A 20025-nucleotide genomic window follows, 5' to 3' on the forward strand; every position below is an offset into this window, starting at 1 on the left:
GGGGGGGGGGGGGGGGGGGGGGGGGGGGGGGGGGGGGGGGGGGGGGGAGGGAGCATATAAATCATGATGGAGCCCTTGATAGTGATAGATCTATATATATATATGTTAGTGGGGGGTCAAAATTTTAACAAATTATATTAGTATGTATAATTTTAACAAATTTTACTATGTACCTTATAACTTATAGTGGTATGGTCCTACTCAACCTTGATGTTAGGGTTTCATTCTAGGGTCCAAATCTGCCATTTTGTTAAGAATTTAAGGATTAAATCTACATTGCAAATAATTAAAGGATTAACTTTCCACCATGGTCATAATTGAGAACTAAAAGTGTCATTTTCCCTTTTTATTAAAAAATTAGCCCCAACTTATTCAAAACAGTTATAAACTAAGATTAGGCTAGGGCCACTCAATTGGGCTGGGCCAAATCACACTAAAAGATTGAATTAAACCAATTAGCTAGTCTAGCGCATGGCCTTGTAAACTCATATATTCTCACTTATGTTATCAATGTGGAGCTCTTAACAAAAACCATAGACTTGCCCCTAGCCCTTGATATACATTGTGCCAATCATTTTTCCACACTCCAGTCTTGTAGTGACTCAGCAATTTAGAGCACATCAAATTTATATAGAAATCAAACTAAATGCATAATTGGGCTGATAAAGAACAAAAGATAAGGGATAATGAAGTGGTTTTGCTAACTAATTCTTGTTGTCATAGACTTTGAGCCATCTTCAAAGACAATTGAAGGAACAGCCCTGGAGAGGTATGTGAGCAAAAAGACTGGTGTTTCCAGAGATAAGATTAGAAGCACCCAAATATAAGATCTATGAGCCTGAGGAATGAGATTGTAATATGCAGGCTTTGGTGCTCTTTGTATAGGTGATCGGATTAGGAGCAATATATTGTTTACTAACCATGATAAATATTCCCAACTACGCACAAGGAGATTGTTTTTGAGAGATGTATATTCAAATGCAAGAGAGTATCTATTTTCTAGGAATATCTTTCAAATTGATCATTTTCTTGTGTTTCTCTAAAATCTAAATAAGTACAAAGATCTTAGAGTGCTCTAAACTTAACAGCAAGACTAGGAAATTAATGAAACATTGAACTTGGATAAAAAAGTTTCCATGGATGGGATTTTGCATCTTGAAAGATGGTCAAGATCTCCTCCTTCAATTGTGAGTACTATGGTTACATTATTTATTTATTGACAAGGTGTATATTGACATTTCTGTTGCTGTTCACCAGTTGGAAAAGGAGGCTCTTATTAAGGGAGTTCCAATAGGTCAAGCTCTTGACATTGAAATTCCTCCTCCACGACCAAAGAGGAAACCAGTTAATCCATATCCTCGAAAGACAGTGGCAGGCACTCCTACCCCTGTTGTAGGGGGAAAGGATGGAAAGTTATATGCACCAGATTCTTCTCTGTGCGAGAGTAAACAAACACTGGGCCAGGAGAAAGAACCGCTTCTGGAGGTATTGTCTCCACTACAGTTTTTGTTCTTCATTGCCTCGTATTTTTTTTAATGGATTCCATAGGCAGTTTAATGTATTATGCTCACACTTTATTTTCTCGCTTGCTTTGACATTTGTAAGTATTTTTGTTCTTGAACTATTCTATGTCAGAAACCTGGTGGTGACAAAAAGCTGGATATTGCAAAAGAGAACAGGGAGGAGGTTATCTCTGATGTGCTTACACTTTTTCATGAAGGTCCTACCTCCCCTTCAGTCAGAAACAGAGATTCTTTGCCAACACAAGTGGCACCTCAAAACTCCTGCACTTTTAGGGAGTTTGTGCCTATTGTGAAAGGAGCTAACAGGGATGATGCAAATAAATCTTATGTCACTGTTGAATCCAAAGGCAATCAAGAGCCAGATAAACTGGATACTAAGCAGTCATTTCAGGATGCTAGTTCATGTAATAGCCTGGATATGGAAAACTCTTTCCCATCAAAAGAAAAATTGACACATGGAGAAAAACTTGATGAGCCAAATCAGCCAGATGAAGTGTTCACAGAAAATGATATGCAAGGTGTACAGAGTTGTCCAAGGCATGTGCCCGTGCATATACTTGATGGGAGCTTAGGGATGAATACTAATAATACCCAAGATATGACGTATCACGAGTCTATTGTTCACCAAATTGGCGGAGTCCAAGGGCATTTGAATCAGTTCACACATCATGCCTCATCTAACACATCTGAGCATCAAAGTAATCCTTCCAGGTCTTCCATTCACCATATGTTTCCTAGTTTCCACCCAATGATGAACTCAAATTGCGACTCCAATGATTACAGATCATGCCTGCATATCTCTTCTACATTTTCAAGTCTAATTGTTTCTGCTTTGTTGCAAAATCCAGCAGCTCATGCTGCTGCAAGCTTTGCAGCTAGCTTTTGGCCCTATGCGGCAAACTTTGAAGCTCCAACAGACTCTTGCACGGGCACCCCTGGTGGAGTTCCATCAAGGCAGATGAATTCAGTGCCTAGTATGGCTGCAATTGCCGCTGCTACTGTAGCTGCAGCAACTGCATGGTGGGCTGCACATGGTCTTCTTCCACTATGTTCTCCACTTCACACATGCTTTACCTGCCCTACATCGTCAGGAACTGCAGTCCCAATGGATGCCTGTCAAACTAAGGTAGCAAATAATGAGAGAAAGGATGGGACTCCTGATCCGTCTTTGCATGTTCAACAACTGGACCCAGGATGCACTGAAACGTTGCGAGAACAACTTTCAGCTTCTAAGCCACCAGTTTTGTGTTCATCAGACTCTGAGGAAAGTGATGGCATGAAAGTTAATACGACAGTTACTGTTACTGACACTGAACAGGCAGCAATAGTCACTGAGCTTAATGATTCCAATACAACTAAGAATAGAAAACAGGTTGACCGGTCTTCATGTGGATCTAACACACCCTCGAGCAGTGAAGTTGAGACAGATGCTTTGGAAAAGATTGAAAAAGATAAAGAAGATCCAAAAGAATCTCCTCATGTCAACCATACACCCACACCCACAGAGTCTGGTAACAGACGAGGAAAGAACTCCAGCAATCCAAATGACCCTTGGAAGGAAGTCTCTGAGGAGGTAATTGAAATCTTTGTATGTATATTCACTCACTAGTTTGATTGCTGTTTGTGCATGTGTTCACATTGTGCCGCATTTCTCTTATACATGTACCCACTGTAGTGATCAGTTTTTTTCTTTCTTTCACATTCAATGCTGCATGTTCATTGTTCATATAGGGACGAATCGCTTTTCGGGCTCTTTTCTCGAGAGAAGTATTACCCCAAAGCTTTTCTCCCCCCCATGATCTTAATAGCAAGGTAAAGAAAAACAGCGAGAAAGGCAAGCTAAAAGGTGAACAAAATGAGGAGGATCAAAAGGGATTACAGTTAGAGGTGAATGATAAGTCATCAATTACATGTTCCATTCATTATGGTAATAAAGACAGAGAACCATCATCATGTTTTGGGGGTGGAAACAACACACTGACGATGAAACTTGGAGAGGGGAAGCTGAAAGCATGCCGAACAGGATTCAAACCTTACAAGCGATGCTCAGTGGAAGCTAAAGAGAGCAGGATAGGAGGAAGTAGTACGAGCTGTCAAGATGAAGAGAAAGGTCCCAAGAGGCTTCGCTTGGGAGGAGGGGAGACTTCAACTTAATGCAATTTTATAAGGGAATGAAGCCTTGGCTTGCTTGGTATTCAGTAATTTATTCTATTCTCAAACAAACATGTATGTCATCTGTCCTATTATCTAGTCCTAAAGCTCACGAAACTGGTCGTGTAGGTGTGTGTACCATATACATATATATGTTGTTTTAATTGGAGCTATGAAATGCAACTCAAATAACTTGCAACAATTATATTATATTATAGCACAGCTAAAATGATATGGACTTTGTCAGGCTTCCCCTGCTGCAAGATGGAATAAAAGGAAGGGTACTCCTTTTCTCTCTCATTATTGTAATCTTTCAGATTTGCAATAGAATTGGACAAGTTAGTCGTAGTAGATAGATAAATAATATAGGATCTTCCCGGGAGGGAAATTCTTGAGAGGTTCGAAGATTTGGAATCTAGCTAGAATCATCCATCAAATTATTAGAGCCTAGCTGCTAGGGTTTAGTGGGGGAGTTTTTACAACTTCCTCTAGATGAGAGAATGAAGAAATAAGGCAGGGGGCATGGTTAGGGTTAGGTTAGACAAGACACCAATTACCAGGTCACTCCAAATTCTTCACCATCATCATGAGGAGTACCATTTAGTTATGAGCTCTAAGAGAACTGCTGCAGCAGAATCCTTGGCTTTCTTCACACTCGGCATAGCCTCTCCGATGCATTCATCTATCCATCCTCTATCGGAAGTATTTACACGTACTGCAAATGTAAACCTCTTTGCATGTGCAGGACCACCCTCATGGACACATCTGCAAAAAGTTTACCCAACTAATTATAAACTAGCAATTAACAACTTTATTCTACAAATTGATGACTGACTACTCACCGATACAATGGCATTGGCCAATTTCTACGCAAGCATATATCATTCAATGTCTGTCTTGTAAACGTTTGGCTGCAATTTTTCTTCTTCCCCTCCTCATCTTCACCCTTATTGGCAGCTTCAGCAGCCTCCTTCTCTTTCAATGCAACAAGGGCATTCCTAGCAGCCAGTTTTTGAGCCATTTTCTTTTGAGGATTTTGAGCAATTCCTACCTGGACACCATCAACATAAACCTCAACAGTAGCTATGTTTCCATTCCTACAAGCTTTATACTCCAGGCCTTCTGCTTGTTGTTGGCACCGTTCTTGCAGTTCTCGAACTGGATGCATTGGAAGTGTTTCTGGAGTAACCATTGGATCCAATAAGGGTTGAAACACCTAGTAATGCATCAAATGATAGAGTGGATTTTCAATTCAACAACCCCAAAGTTTATAATAATAATAATAATAATAATAATAATAATGAGGTTGAAAATTATTAGAGCATTTATAAACTAACCCTCCACACAGCTGCTGTGTCACAGCCACTATCAAGAAAAACAGCCCCTGCAATTGATTCAACAATGTCACCAAGAACCTTGGGAGCTTTGCAATCCCCTAATCCAAAAGAGTTGAATTCTGGCTTTGACAGTTCATTTTGCACTTCAAAAACAAAATCGCGAATCTGACCATGGGAAAGAATTAGTTCAACATTTCACAAAACTAATATCAGTGGAAGAAGAAGGCATCTTAAGAAACTGCCAGAGAAGATACTAAACCTGCTTTTCAAGAGCACTAGATCCATGACGAAGGTGTACGTGAAGGCTATGTTTAACAGCAACACGTGCAAAGTTTTCATTATTCACAGCAGCAGCTCGCAGGTCAGTCAAACGTCCCGGTGGCAAATCTGTGTATGTGAAGAACAAGTACCTAGTAATAAGATGGTCCAATACTGCATCACCTACAAACTCCAGTCGTTGGTAACAAGGCACTCCGGAAGATGGACGTGAAGCATGAGTAATTGCTTCAACCAGTAGACCTTTATCATTGAACTTAATGTTCAAAGCACATTCTAGTGCCTCAAAGTCAACACTCCTTAGTATATTCTCAGGAATGTTACTTGGGCAAATTTTGTTGTTAATATCGTTAGAATTAAAATCAATCTGAATCCCAATCCATTTCATGAAGTGGTTTGCTGAATGCTTTCCACCTTCAACATAATACACACCAATAAGTGCTTCCACAACATCAGCCAGTGTCTTACTAGAGAGAACACGATATGAACTTGAATCATTCTCAAGCTCACCATCTTCTGTTTCCTCATCTCCATATCCATCAACATCATGGTATGTTTCTGCTCTAGTTGCATTAAGTATTTCTTGATCAAATAAGGATGATTCTCCTTCATATGTATCCTCATCAAACACAGGTGGAACACCAGGGGCAGCCCATCTTGATGGAGAGAACCGATCTGCTTGAATGTATGACTGAAGTCCTTTGTTCAAGGCATACTGATATAGCACCATATTACTGACCATTTGCTGCCGCATTCTGGTAAGTTGACCTTCATGTTTTTGGGGATACTTGAGAAAAAGGAATCGACTAACAACCCACTTTAAATAAGCATCTCCAAGAAGCTCTGCTCTTTCATAACAGAATGTCTCTTGGCAAGAAGCAGCTGTCAAAGCTTCCAAGATCTGAGGAATAAAACTCTCATTCACCAACTGATCAACATAAATAATTATATATATATATATATACATATATATATATAGAGGAATAAGGGTCAAATAGGCCATTGGACTACACACGAAATTGCAATTGGGCCATCAAACTTAAAAAATCTACAATCGGGTCCCTCAACAACACAAAATCATGCAATTGAACCTAAAGTGGCCTGTTGACCTGGTATACGCTGACGTCGCGGTTACCAGATTAAAAAAATTAATTTTTAAAATTAATTTTAATAATTTTAAATAAAATTAAACCAAAAAAAAAAAAAACAACAACAACAACAACCAAACCCCATCGACGAGGAGACCTCTTTATGGGTTTGAAGTAGCCATTTGATTGTGTGAACTTTCAAGCAACGACAAGCTGAGGCTGCTACCCTTGTGCAGCCATGCCTTTCATATCCATTATATAGACACTTGGCTGCTCGCAAACTTGACATGCCCTTTGTGCAGAGAGCTGATTAGTGGATCTACTCATCCTGCACCCCCAACAACAATTTTGTCGTTGGCTCCTGAAGAATGGAGGAGTAGGCCCTCCTCAGGCATTCATAAGACACAAATAGTGCAAGAAAATAATGGTGGTGATACGAGGGTGTTTTCAGTGAGGCTTGAAAACTTCAAAAACCTGAATGTGCAAGGGCATGAAAATTCAGGCTAAAGAGGTGAACAGGAAAGGGAAAGTAGTAGGTGCAACATGGATGCAAGGAGATGCTTCTCCATGGGGTCATTTCTGTATGTGATTGGTTCTTAGTCTCCGGTGGGAGACAAAGAAGAGTTCTCCGGCCGACAAAGGGGGTTTGGGGTGGTTTATTTTATTTTATTTAAAACTAATAAAATAAATTTAAATTAATTAATTTTTTGTTCTGGTAACCGCCACGTCAGCGAATATCAGGTCAACATGTCACTTTAGGTTCAATTGTATGATTCTGCATTGTTCAGGGATCTAATTGTAGTTTTTTAAATTGGATGGCCTAATTGCAGTTTCGTGTGTAGTTCGATGGCCTATTTGACCCTTATTCCTATATATATATATATATATATATATATATGGGTTCATCTTACCTTTGAAGCAGGGACAGGGTAGCTTATGATATCCTTAAGCTGCACAGCAAGTAGCATGCTTTCAACTCTCCTCATTATAGAGGGCAATCTCTGAGCACCACGAACCAGGGATCCAGGAAGTGGATGCACAAAACAGAGCTCAGGAGGGAGAAAAACATAATATGTTTTGTCAATAATCTCCTCAGATTCACCTTCATGCACTCAAACATCAAATTTTAACATTTAGTTCAACATGGAACTCTAGCTAAACCAAAATGTAAAGCACAATAAATATGCTTACCTTCTGAATGTTCAAATCGAGGGGAAAGAAGGTTCTTGCAATATGAAACACCACGGCATCTTAGTAGAGGTTGTTGTCTATACAACAAGTCAACTCCATATCTGTATACAATTTGAACTGAACAGTTTAATGCACAATCTGTTGTACTAGAAGAAATAGCATTTTCCCAATCAGGACTCCCTAAACTACCTCAAGTGGGAAAATACAGGAAAGACATGTTTCTGTATCCTTAGAAAAACACTAAATGATCCCACTTAAAACAGTTTAGATAACCCTTCAATGACTGAGACAAGCATTTCCTTCAAGCACAACAAAAGTGCATTAGAACCATCCAGTCCTCAAAGGAATCAAGCAAAAGTTAGCAGAGGAAAAAACAAAAACAAAAAAAAAAAACTATGCTAATTCTCTTTCCCTCTTTTGAATCTCCATAGACCATAGAAAACATGCAAAGAAGGCCAAAGTAACAGGAAATAGATGCATACTTTAGCTTATAGTAATCTGCATAAGTACTGTACTCCAGAGGACCCAGATACCCTTCTTTCCTTGGAAATGAGCTCTCTGCAGTCATCTCATAGCGAACAGAGTCAACATAAAATCTTTTCCCAGAGTGAGCTGCAGTGACGATTCTTCCAATTAGCTCTTCTGCCCTTGAACAACAATCAAACATAACTAGCTTGCTGTTGCTTGATTTCACAGTATCACACATTTTAATGGTTAGCCTGCTAGGAACTAAACCAGATGCTTTCACCACATCAAATTGTGCTACAGCTCCTCTAATGCCATATGTAGGATGGGACTTTAATCCAAAAGCCAAACCATGGCGCAACTTTCCAAACCCATATTCCCTTCTATCTCCACCAAGTGCTCGTTCATTAGTACCAAGAAAAACATCAGGTCGAGCTCTCTGAAGTGGATTGTTCCATGCATCTGTTCTAGTTATTTTTTCAACAAGATCCCAATCAATACCTTTTACAGGATCTCCAGATTTACCACCAGCAATGGGAACAAATAAATATGCCTTCGCAGTGTCCCATGGTGTGGTAGATGGCTCAACATCAACATCCAATACAATGCTCATCAGTCTCACATGAAAGCTCTTAAGGGATGCCAACTGAATGAAACCAAATGTCGAGGATTTATTTAATGTAATTAAATATTGAACACATGTATGATAATGAGATAAGGCATACAGCTTATCAACCTGAGTCTCTGTAATCTCCACTGGTCCTTGGAAGACAAGAGATGCCTTTGTTATCACAGTACGAGCAATAAATAAATCCATAGACATCGATAATACCTGTAAGCAAAGATCAGCAGGATGGGTATAGCCCCCATCACAGAAATTAAATTATATGAGAGGAGAAATGAGTTGAGAACTAGATTAAAATGAGAAGAATGCAGAGACAGAATCTGCAGAGGCAACCCCAACTAAATTGGTATTAGGGGATTTAGGGCTTAGTAACTTGTGTTAAAAATGAGAAATGAAAACCTCTGCATCCAGCTCATTGCCAAACAGCACAGCAAACTCTGACGCCTGAGTTAAGAATGGATCTTTTGAGGAACCAACATTTTCACATTTTACAGCATACATATACAGATGGAAGAATTTTGAGCTGTCACAATCATCCTTCCCCGACAAAATCCACTCACCCTGCAGTTGCAATGTGAATTTAACAAGGAATGAACTTTAGATTCTATCAACACTGGGATTAACACAAATGTACTAAAATTGACCATGTTTTATGATAAAATACTAGGAGTTAACATAACCACAACCAAAGTTTCTCACTGTTTCTTCAATAATTTTCATGTTAATGTTCCCTCCATTATGCATATCTAGATCTATACAAAGAATAAACTTAAATCTCTTGCAAAAATTTGACCTTCAACTTAACCTCAGAACAATAGCTAGCATGCAGAAGACACGTTTATCTAAACAAGGGGATGCATAAAAGTGTGTGGTGTGTCAATGGCCTCATTACAAGAGGGTTTGCAAAGTCTGTTAGTGAAGCAAGTTTATGTGACTGCGGTTAGGGTAATGTGAGCCACTATAAGATGTAAGATCTGGAAATACATTTGGATCTGGGTTGAAATACTTCAGCAGGCTTGAAGCTGTAGCTGACTTTGCAAAAATGCAGATTTAGCAACATGTTAACAAGCAAGAACTTAATCCAGCCAAGTTAAACTAGGCAAAACTTAGTCCAGCAAAAGCAAAAGGCAATTAAAATCAGTTAGGTTTGACATTGAGCTGTAAGCTGAATCCTACATTCCAGACAAAGAAATCTTTCATTCCACTACCAATAAGTATTAGTAACAAACTAACAATATTTTTTTAATAAAAAATAGAATAACCCTTTTGATAAGCAGTGGTTTTGTTCAGAATATAAATGCACAGAGCTGGTGCTACCAACAGACTTAGAAAACGTCTGTTTGGCATAGTGCTCATGAATTCTCTAAAGCTTCTTCTCTAAACGATCCAGAGACATTTCTTTACATCAAAATATACCCAACTTTAAACTTCTCTAGGCTAAGCAAATGGCAAAGTGCTGCATAAGAAGCTTATCATCGAGCTGCAAGACTGCAAGTTGCAACTTTAGACCCTTTGGAACTTTGGAAGACATTTAATTTCATTTGCATGGACCTAATAAAAGAATTTACACTAGAAAAAAAATGACTTCACCTACAAGAAAAATACTATATAGACAATTGTGTCTGCTTTGCAAGTAATTACAATAGATCTTATTAAGTCATCACACATCATGAGCATCAGACAATGATCCTGTGGGGTTTTCTTCTTCCCCTTAAATTTCTACCACCTAATTATTTTGGCCAATACCTGTTCAGAAGTGTCAAACAAGGAAAAACAAAAACAAAAACAAAAAGCAAAAAACAAAATTAAATAAAACTAACCTGGAGAATGTCAGCTACACCTTCAGGATAAAACTCCCTATGCCTAGCAGTTCCAGGAAGGGGATCACCTTCATCATTTTCCTCAACCTTTTCAGATTCTGTGCCACTTCCCTTATCTGGCAAGAGCATATCAGTAAATGCTCCCATCTCATGGAGCTTCTTGCAAGCATCCAAACAAACCGCCTATACACAACATAGTAAGTATTTAATGAATAATCTCAACTAATGTAGATAGCACTTAACTAAGTCAAGGGCAGTAATAAGAAAACCTGTTGTGCAAGATGCATTGAGCTGCATACAGGGCCCTCAAGTCTATCGAATGGTGCATTGCAGGGAAGTTGAAGCCTACATGAATATTCAGAAGGACCTCCTGGCTTCTCATGGCGCTCCATTATAAACTCAGGACGAAGTATTGAATACCTGGAATAAAAGAACTTGGTAAGAGTCCAAGAGAACAGTAATAATTAAAAATATTTAACGTGTAAATACGAATCAAAAGACGTGCTTTTTAAATTCATTTTTTGTTTAATTAAAAAAAGACACCTAAGCTCCTGCTACGAGAAGAAACAGCACCTATCAGTGGGTAACTGGGAGCAGTAGAAGTGGATAAGTCCAACAGCAGAATTTAAGCTCACTACAGCACCAGTGGATTCCACCTGATAAACTGTACCAGGCAACGCCTCTGTGGAAACTAAATTGGAGGCACCTTTGAGATGGCTAATGTCAGTTCTTTCAATGGCTTCCTTCCGCAATGTCTCTTCACTGTTTCTAGCATTCCTTAGGAAGGTTTCATGTGACAAATTTCCTCTAAACAAGATATGGTAAGATTTTTAGAATAAAGGTTGCACATCTTTACAAAAGAAGACATTCAGACAAAACACAAGCAATGTACCTTTCGACCATCAAAATGTAATCAGACCCTGGCTTTCTAGCACGGCCCCTAGACTGAATGTAAGCCAGAACAGTTTTCGCAAGATCAAAGCGGATGACAACATTACATTGCCGTATATCAAGACCTTCCTCAGCAACACTAGTAGCAACTAACAAGTTAACCTGGCAAGGATAAGAAATTAAGTATGAGAAAATGGAAAAATAATTACAAAGCTTTGTCCTGGAACCGTTAAAATATTCTGAACTTTCAAACGAGAAGCAATTTCATAAGTAGCTACATTGGCATGACGAAATATCACAAAGAAGTTTCAAGGCAGATGAGGGTAGGGGTAAACAGTTAAGTTGAAAAACTAAATAGTAAGTGGTAGCAGTGGTGGTAATAAATAGGTAGAGGTGGGTGGGGGTAGTAGGTAGGTTAGGGTGAGGGTGAGAGTAGTAAGTAGGGGGTGGGGTTGGACTGATTGCTAGGTGGTTATGATGATTGTCATACATGAAGACACAAGTAAAATTTTACATTTGGAAATTTCAGAAAATACATTGTGTTTACCAAATTCCTTTATCAAGTTAGCAAACAATCCATTCCATTTTTCATTTTCCAACAGTTCGTTTTGATCAGAAAACTATTTTTCATTGTCTATTATCGATTTCCCCAAGAAGAATTCTCCAGCTACTAAATGAGCCCTTACCATCTCGAGGGTTCCTAAAGGAAAATAATTTTTGAAGTTGGATTATTTCTACTATAACAATTTCTAAACTAGGATTATTTCTATTATAATAATTTCTATCTAGTATGAGTATATATCCATAATCCACTTGTAAATAATAAGATAACGGGAGTATAAGTTCATTTTCTCCTGTTTTCTGCTCCTCTTCTACATTGATTGTGTTCTATTACATATTTTAAAAATACTAGAAAAAAAAATCATATTTAATATTTTACTAGAATATAATTTTAACTCGTCTAGTCAAATTAGGTAGTCTAAAGATGAAGGAATAGTTAATGAAATAATTTATAAGTATTCAAAAAATTTGCTTCAATGACAAAATCATTGTTGATTGGCAAAAATTCAGAGAAGGTAATCTTAGAACTAAAGCATATTGATCATCACAGATCCAACATATTGGTTCAAAGACAGACATTATTGAAATGATAAAAATAAAAGGGAAGTATCTTAGGATTTAGACATACTCGACCATCACGGAATTTGGCAATTGTTTCTTGCATTTGGCAAGTCCGCATTTCTTGGCTATTATTGTGGCCAATCAAGCTTGCTGACTTCACAAAACTTAGTGAAGGCAGCTCTGCAAATACCTGCACGATTGTCAGATGTAACTTTCTTGCAGATCAATGATATGACGAGTTTCACCTTAAAAGGAAACTAAAGTTAGTTTGTCAACCTTAGGTAGAACCAAAGCAGCAACAACACGTTCAACAAATATAATAGCACGAAAATCCTCTGTGTGCTGATAGTTCAGAAGAACTTTTATTAATGATTGAACCTTTGGTGTAACTTTTCCATCGGCAACAGCAGCTCCAATTATCACATCAACATGCTCTCCACCAGATACAACTATAAAATACAATAATAACAGAATAAAATACAACCTCAGCCATATATTTAGAGCAAGTATGCCAGTGGTTAATATCTCACACATCAGCCACTGTTTAAGAATGTCAGTAATTAACCAAAGCACTGTTCAACATTAATCCAGAAAATAATTAAGGAACTAATGATATCCATAATTTCTCACCATAACTATCGAGAAGCTCTCCCTCCTCTATCTCATCAGGCATGTTACTGTCTAGAGTCTTACAAATATCCATGTCCACAACTCTAGCATTACTTTCTGCAACAGCTCCCTCAGTCAGCTTGCATTGCAAAAGAGAGACAACTTTACTGAGATAGGATTCTTGAAACTTGACATCAAGCTGATAATTTGGTCTCTCATCACTTTGTAAAGCTGTTAGAAAAGAATGGGCAACCTGCAATAGAGAAAAGGTTTCAGTCAAACTAATCACAAACTTTAGTTTGCTTATAAACAATGAGATAAGATAAAAGAGAATTTGAATGATATGAGCCTATAAAAATAACACCTTAAAGGCACACCATTGCCCTAGTTCACCAAGTGCATAATTTATAGCCCTCAACTTTTGAATTAAATTAGCAGCCCCATCACTTTCAGTTCTTTCAGAAACACCATAGACCTGGCGCAACTCTTCCTTAACTCCAGCATCTCGAGCTCCCATAAACTGCCATTTACTTCTTCTTGAACTTGATTGGGCAGCTAATTCAACTTCCACTTCCATTCGTTTAATTTGTTCGTGAAGAGACCATAAAGTAGCAGCTTTATCATACTCCACTACTATTTCAGATGGCATTGGCACATGTTTCTCCAGTTCCTTGCGGTCTTTTACAGTGCAAACAACAGAATCCAGTTTACTCTCCAGATTACGAATCTTAATTGCACAATCCACTTGGCTGGAAACACCTGCGTGAGTGCCAAAAAAATCCCCTCTGACATATCACTTGCCAACTCACTGATTCCAAGTCAATTCAAAGAGCAAAGAACTTTCAGAAGAGATGGCAGTCCGTGTAATTATAAAGCACATATCAAAATCTTTTAGACACCCTCACATATAAATTACAAGATAAGGTACAACACCTCCATGCAGTATTCCGCTATACAGGAAAACTTGAAACAGGAAATCAAAGAGGATACAACCTAATAGATGCAAATGAGAGACACACCAATACACATTGACAAACCTAATAAACAGGGGGTGAGGGAAGAAAACTAGAAAAGCATAATTTGGGAACTCCTTAACTTCAACAAATCCAAAGTTCTAGCTAGTACAGGAAGAGAAAAGCAGAAGAATACCCTTTAAGTTAACAGGAGAAGCAGTCATTCCAAAAACTGATGGTCTTTTGCCCTTTGGAGCTGTGTGGTAGAACTCAGACATCACTAAAGAGTATGGATGCTTCTTTACAGCATGATGGCATTCATCCAGGATAAGGAGATTGATAGACTCCATTTTTATTATACTATGCCTCAAGATGTTCAACAAAATTTGAGCTGTCATTACTAAAACCTGGAATTAGAAGACCAGAAAATACAGATGAGGCAAACAAGCTGTACTGTCATATGAGCAACCTACAGTCTTCAATCAAAGATTGATGTGTAACAACTTGATATAATATTCAGTTCTTTCTCCTTTAGAGTCACAAGGGATACTATGACTCTCAACCCAACTAAGGGAAAATACAAACTACTAGAAAAGAACATTTTTTGCAGTCTATGCAGATAGTATAATGCAATACAGCAAAAATGAGATTTGAAGTTAAAATTCTAATCCACCTGTTTGGTCTCAAACTCGCGTTGCCACCGGCGTGCATCCCAGAAATCTTGGCCCATTTCACCACAGTAATGCCCTACTTGATAGCCAGTTCGCTCCCGAATGACTTCTGCTTGCTGCATAGTAGATAACAAGATCAGTTGAAAAATCATTCAATTTCATAAAAATAGAAAAAAGTTTAAAGCAAAATAAAATAAAATAAAAAACTTGCAAAAAAAAAAAAAAACAAAACAAAACAAAAACAAAAAAGAGAGATCACCTGGTAAACCAGTGGAACTTTAGGAACCAAAAATACAGCCAGTATCTTCTTGTTCTGTTTTTGCAAATCAGTGTAAAGACTTCTTATAAGAAGGATTGCTATGAGTGTTTTCCCCGCCCCTGTTTCAAGAAAAGCAATAGTATTTTTCTGCTTTGCCTGTTCAAGAACATCCAATTGGTATTGGCGGGCCTGCTCTTCAGGGGGTTGTTCCTTTGGTTTTTCGGGTTTTATCTCCACCCCTCCATTCCATTCAAGGCTTTTCCCGGAGGGGAGCTTCCCTTCTCGGTTCCGATCAGCTTCCCATAAACCTGTTCGGAAAACCATCTCATTCCTCTCTTTGTCCCTCTCCCAATAACCTCTCCCTTCATTCCAATCTCTCTCCCTCTTGAAAAAACCTTGGTGTTCTCTTCTCTTAATTTGATCCCTATCTCGCCTATCAATATCACTAAACTCACGAAGTCTCTTCCTCCCTAGAGGTTTGTCAGGGTTTCTTCTCTCATTCATGCTCTCACTGAGAAGCGCCCTTTTTCCATATCTCCCTTTGTCACTAAGCTGGGAGTATCCATTTCCTTTACATTCAGGCCACGCCCTCCCAAAACCACTTTCACTCGGCTTGACGTTGTTATTCATATGCAGGTGTCCATTACGATGATTAAACTTGGGATCCTTGAAAGCACAGGAAGTTTCGGATGTCACAGGTGAGGAGGCATGATTTTCATGTCCATTGACGTTGCAGGGTGTGGATGGAGGATCACCACTACTTCCATTCTTGATGTTTTCAAGAATATGATCAATCTCACCAAAAAAACAAGGATCAGGCTCCTCATGATTGGAGGTTTGGGAGGCCAAAGTGGCAGTGGCATGTGAATCACAATTGACATATTCGTGGAGAAAATCATCGCAAGGAATGTCCTCGCAAGCATCAATCCAGTAGGAGGGCTTCAAATCATCAGCGGCATTAACTGAAACCCTAGCCTCACCATCCATAATTTTGGTATTTTTTATTGTTTTGTAATTTAAAGAACACTGCAATTGTAGTAGCAGTAGCAGTGCATAAATGAACAAAGAAGACGATGGATCGTAGGTAGCAGCGGGGTGAAACGTAGAAGGCTCAAAAATTGCAACAACAAAAACGAATAATAATAATAATAAATAATAATAGATAAAAGGAGCAAAGCAAAAGAGAATAAACAAAAGGAATCGAATGCTATTCAGATAAAAAAGCAAGCAGCAACGAGTTGAGTTGAGTTGACTTGATGCCGTGGTTGGAGGTGTGGTGTGCTTAGACGGAAAATTTCTTGAGACGATGACGACGGTAGAGTGCAGATTGGCGTGGGGATAGACCGTACGGAGCACGCAAATAGTAAAAGTAGCTCAAGCCAGTGAGCGAGTGGATCGAAAAACAGACAGACAGAGCGAGAGTGATAAAGAGAGAGAGCAACCCAGCAAATTGCGTGATTCCAATATTCCCCTCCCCACGGTCTATCTTACCCCGCGATTCTGCCCCCTCCTCTCCTCTCCTCGCCGACCGCCTTTACTTTCCCTCTTTTATTCCCCTTTCTTTCCTCCCTTGGATAATTAAATGTATCAGACCATCTATCTATCAAATCCCAGGTTTAGGTTTACTCTTTTTTTTTTTTTTTGAGAATTACTTTTTTTTTTTTGAAAGCAGTTTTAGGTTTACTTCTAGTTATATATTATTGTAACGAGCTTGGAGGGTTGCTTGGGTAAAGTGTAAGTGAGAAGTCAGGCAGAAAGGAAGAAGGAATAATCCACAGGCAAAACGGCGTCGTTGGAAGGGAAGCAGTTAGAGGCCAATGAGTAAGGGATCAGACGACAATGTTTTGGGCTTGGCAGTTGGGGTTCGTTGAAACAATCAGACGACGTCGTTTTTTGCCTTCCCCGGCAACTTCTCTGCGCATTCCTAAATTGTTGGAGTCCGTTTGTTGCTTGTTAGTTATGTGCACTTTGTATTTAAATTTCCTGAAAATAGGGTTTTTGCTTAGGCTATATAATAAGATCTATCTTCTTCTCTACTCTACTCTTTCTTCTTCTTCTCAACCCTAATTTCCCCTTCTCCTTAATCCCCAAATTCTGCTTTTCTCTCAAGTGCATTGCAAGTGGTATCAGAGCCCACATGGACGATCGTGTTAAAAAGCTAGAGGCGACAGTGATTGAGCTTAATAGCAAAATCGACACTCAATTTCAGTCCACAAAAGATACAGTTACTGAGCTCTCTGCTCAATTTGGCAGCTTCAAAGATGAACTATTGCAGCTGTTGAGGCTGAATAGACCAACTCTCCCTATTGTTGGAGCATCCCAGGTCAGTTTTCTATGAATGGGCAGTTCCCCAGCGAGCCCAGTTTGGCCTCTGATCGCCCGAGTGGAAGGCCTGATAAGGCCCCAGTGTAGGAGGATCCAGTGGATGAGTTGTTTTTTGCGATTGACACCCCAGAGCTTTTGGTCCTAGGGAGAGCGCTGAGACTGAGTGAGCGCCCAGACGGGCTGGACTAGATAATGGCAGAGACGGGCTTGCTGTGCAGGGCCAAGATTCTCTTCTGAGGTATAAGAGTGATTTCCCATCTTTTGATTATACACACCCTAGGCATGATGTCCTTAATCTGTTGTATGTGCACTTAACTGGAAGGGAATGCTTGTGGTTTGAGAGTTACATCCATAGCCTGAGGGGGGGAGTTTCACTGGGCTCTGTTTGTTGAGGCGGTGTGCAATAGATTTGGGGACAGTGGAGTCTCCTTAATGGAAGACTTTGCTACCTTGAAACAACGGGGTGTAGTAGATGACTTTACTGATGAATATGAAATGTTTAAGAGTCTCATACTACAATCCTACCCCTACTTAACTGAAAACTATTTCATGGATAATTATGTTGCAAGGCTTAAGCCAAGCTTGAGATGTTTTGTGAGGACTGCTAGACCTAGAGGGCTAGAGGATGCTTGGAGGGTTGTTTGGGTAAAGTGTCAAGTGAGAAGCCAGGCAAAAAGGGAGAAGGAATATCCACAGGCGAAACAGCGTCGTTGGAAGGGAAGCAGTTAGAGGCCAGTGAGTAAGGGGTCAGATGACAACGTTTTGGGCTTGGCAGTTGGGGTTCGTTGAAACAATCAGACGACGTCGTTTTTTGCCTTCCCCGGCAACTTCTCTGCATTCCTGAATTGTTGGAGTCCGTTTGTTGCTTGTTAGTTATGTGCACTTTGTATTTAAATTCTCTGAAAATGGGGTTTTTGCTTAGGCCAGANTTACTTCTAGTTATATATTATTGTAACGAGCTTGGAGGGTTGCTTGGGTAAAGTGTAAGTGAGAAGTCAGGCAGAAAGGAAGAAGGAATAATCCACAGGCAAAACGGCGTCGTTGGAAGGGAAGCAGTTAGAGGCCAATGAGTAAGGGATCAGACGACAATGTTTTGGGCTTGGCAGTTGGGGTTCGTTGAAACAATCAGACGACGTCGTTTTTTGCCTTCCCCGGCAACTTCTCTGCGCATTCCTAAATTGTTGGAGTCCGTTTGTTGCTTGTTAGTTATGTGCACTTTGTATTTAAATTTCCTGAAAATAGGGTTTTTGCTTAGGCTATATAATAAGATCTATCTTCTTCTCTACTCTACTCTTTCTTCTTCTTCTCAACCCTAATTTCCCCTTCTCCTTAATCCCCAAATTCTGCTTTTCTCTCAAGTGCATTGCAAGTGGTATCAGAGCCCACATGGACGATCGTGTTAAAAAGCTAGAGGCGACAGTGATTGAGCTTAATAGCAAAATCGACACTCAATTTCAGTCCACAAAAGATACAGTTACTGAGCTCTCTGCTCAATTTGGCAGCTTCAAAGATGAACTATTGCAGCTGTTGAGGCTGAATAGACCAACTCTCCCTATTGTTGGAGCATCCCAGGTCAGTTTTCTATGAATGGGCAGTTCCCCAGCGAGCCCAGTTTGGCCTCTGATCGCCCGAGTGGAAGGCCTGATAAGGCCCCAGTGTAGGAGGATCCAGTGGATGAGTTGTTTTTTGCGATTGACACCCCAGAGCTTTTGGTCCTAGGGAGAGCGCTGAGACTGAGTGAGCGCCCAGACGGGCTGGACTAGATAATGGCAGAGACGGGCTTGCTGTGCAGGGCCAAGATTCTCTTCTGAGGTATAAGAGTGATTTCCCATCTTTTGATTATACACACCCTAGGCATGATGTCCTTAATCTGTTGTATGTGCACTTAACTGGAAGGGAATGCTTGTGGTTTGAGAGTTACATCCATAGCCTGAGGGGGGGAGTTTCACTGGGCTCTGTTTGTTGAGGCGGTGTGCAATAGATTTGGGGACAGTGGAGTCTCCTTAATGGAAGACTTTGCTACCTTGAAACAACGGGGTGTAGTAGATGACTTTACTGATGAATATGAAATGTTTAAGAGTCTCATACTACAATCCTACCCCTACTTAACTGAAAACTATTTCATGGATAATTATGTTGCAAGGCTTAAGCCAAGCTTGAGATGTTTTGTGAGGACTGCTAGACCTAGAGGGCTAGAGGATGCTTGGAGGGTTGTTTGGGTAAAGTGTCAAGTGAGAAGCCAGGCAAAAAGGGAGAAGGAATATCCACAGGCGAAACAGCGTCGTTGGAAGGGAAGCAGTTAGAGGCCAGTGAGTAAGGGGTCAGATGACAACGTTTTGGGCTTGGCAGTTGGGGTTCGTTGAAACAATCAGACGACGTCGTTTTTTGCCTTCCCCGGCAACTTCTCTGCATTCCTGAATTGTTGGAGTCCGTTTGTTGCTTGTTAGTTATGTGCACTTTGTATTTAAATTCTCTGAAAATGGGGTTTTTGCTTAGGCCAGATAATAAGATCTATCTTCTTCTCTACTCTACTCTTTCTTCTTCTTCTTCTCAACCCTAATTTCCCCTTTTCCTTAATCCCCAAATTATGATTTTCTCTCAAGTGCATTGCAATTATATACTATATATATACTATATGTAAGTGAAGAGCATGGTTGTTTATGTAAACGCATTGTTTAGAAAAGGAAAATACTTGGTATACTCTCAATTTGTACCCCTT

The 20025-nt window shown here is 39.6% G+C and overlaps 2 protein-coding genes across 5 annotated transcripts in view; one reads left to right on the forward strand and one right to left on the reverse strand.

Annotated features, from left to right (window-relative positions):
• The window catches only part of LOC115997525 (protein LHY), a 12298-nt gene extending 8419 nt beyond the window's left edge, over positions 1-3879 (forward strand). For all 4 annotated transcript variants that reach the window (XM_031237098.1, XM_031237096.1, XM_031237095.1 and 1 more), the window contains 3 exons: positions 1258-1485; positions 1636-3096; positions 3255-3879. In XM_031237098.1, coding sequence (XP_031092958.1) covers positions 1258-1485; positions 1636-3096; positions 3255-3677 — 2112 coding nt within the window. In that variant the 3' untranslated portion in view covers positions 3678-3879. The remainder of the gene's footprint in view (positions 1-1257; positions 1486-1635; positions 3097-3254) is intronic.
• Positions 3880-3977: 98 nt separating this feature from the next.
• Positions 3978-16520, reverse strand: LOC115997523 (endoribonuclease Dicer homolog 1). The gene is made up of 20 exons (XM_031237094.1): positions 14982-16520; positions 14725-14838; positions 14248-14458; positions 13463-13857; positions 13120-13351; positions 12766-12938; positions 12557-12679; positions 11369-11529; positions 11050-11283; positions 10746-10896; positions 10477-10659; positions 9056-9217; positions 8768-8863; positions 8049-8677; positions 7567-7667; positions 7287-7477; positions 5271-6188; positions 5012-5176; positions 4517-4890; positions 3978-4439 (listed from the first exon to the last, which is right to left on the reverse strand). Exons 1-20 carry the CDS (start codon positions 15966-15968, stop codon positions 4259-4261), a joined length of 5781 nt encoding a protein of 1926 aa, XP_031092954.1. The 5' UTR covers positions 15969-16520; the 3' UTR covers positions 3978-4258.
• Between the last annotated feature and the right edge of the window lie 3505 nt (positions 16521-20025).

Source organism: Ipomoea triloba, chromosome 11 (genome assembly GCF_003576645.1).
Source record: "Ipomoea triloba cultivar NCNSP0323 chromosome 11, ASM357664v1".
Taxonomy (NCBI): Eukaryota; Viridiplantae; Streptophyta; class Magnoliopsida; order Solanales; family Convolvulaceae; genus Ipomoea; species Ipomoea triloba.

Coding starts and splice junctions, on each gene's coding strand:
- LOC115997523 (XM_031237094.1), bottom strand. CDS start 15,968: ATGGATGGTGAGGCTAGGGTTTCAGTTAATGCCGCTGATGATTTGAAG. Junction 6,189..7,286: donor ACCCTGTCCCTGCTTCAAAG/GTAAGATGAACC, acceptor TTTATTCCTCAG/ATCTTGGAAGCTTTGACAGC. Junction 5,177..5,270: donor CTAGTGCTCTTGAAAAGCAG/GTTTAGTATCTT, acceptor TCCCATGGTCAG/ATTCGCGATTTTGTTTTTGA.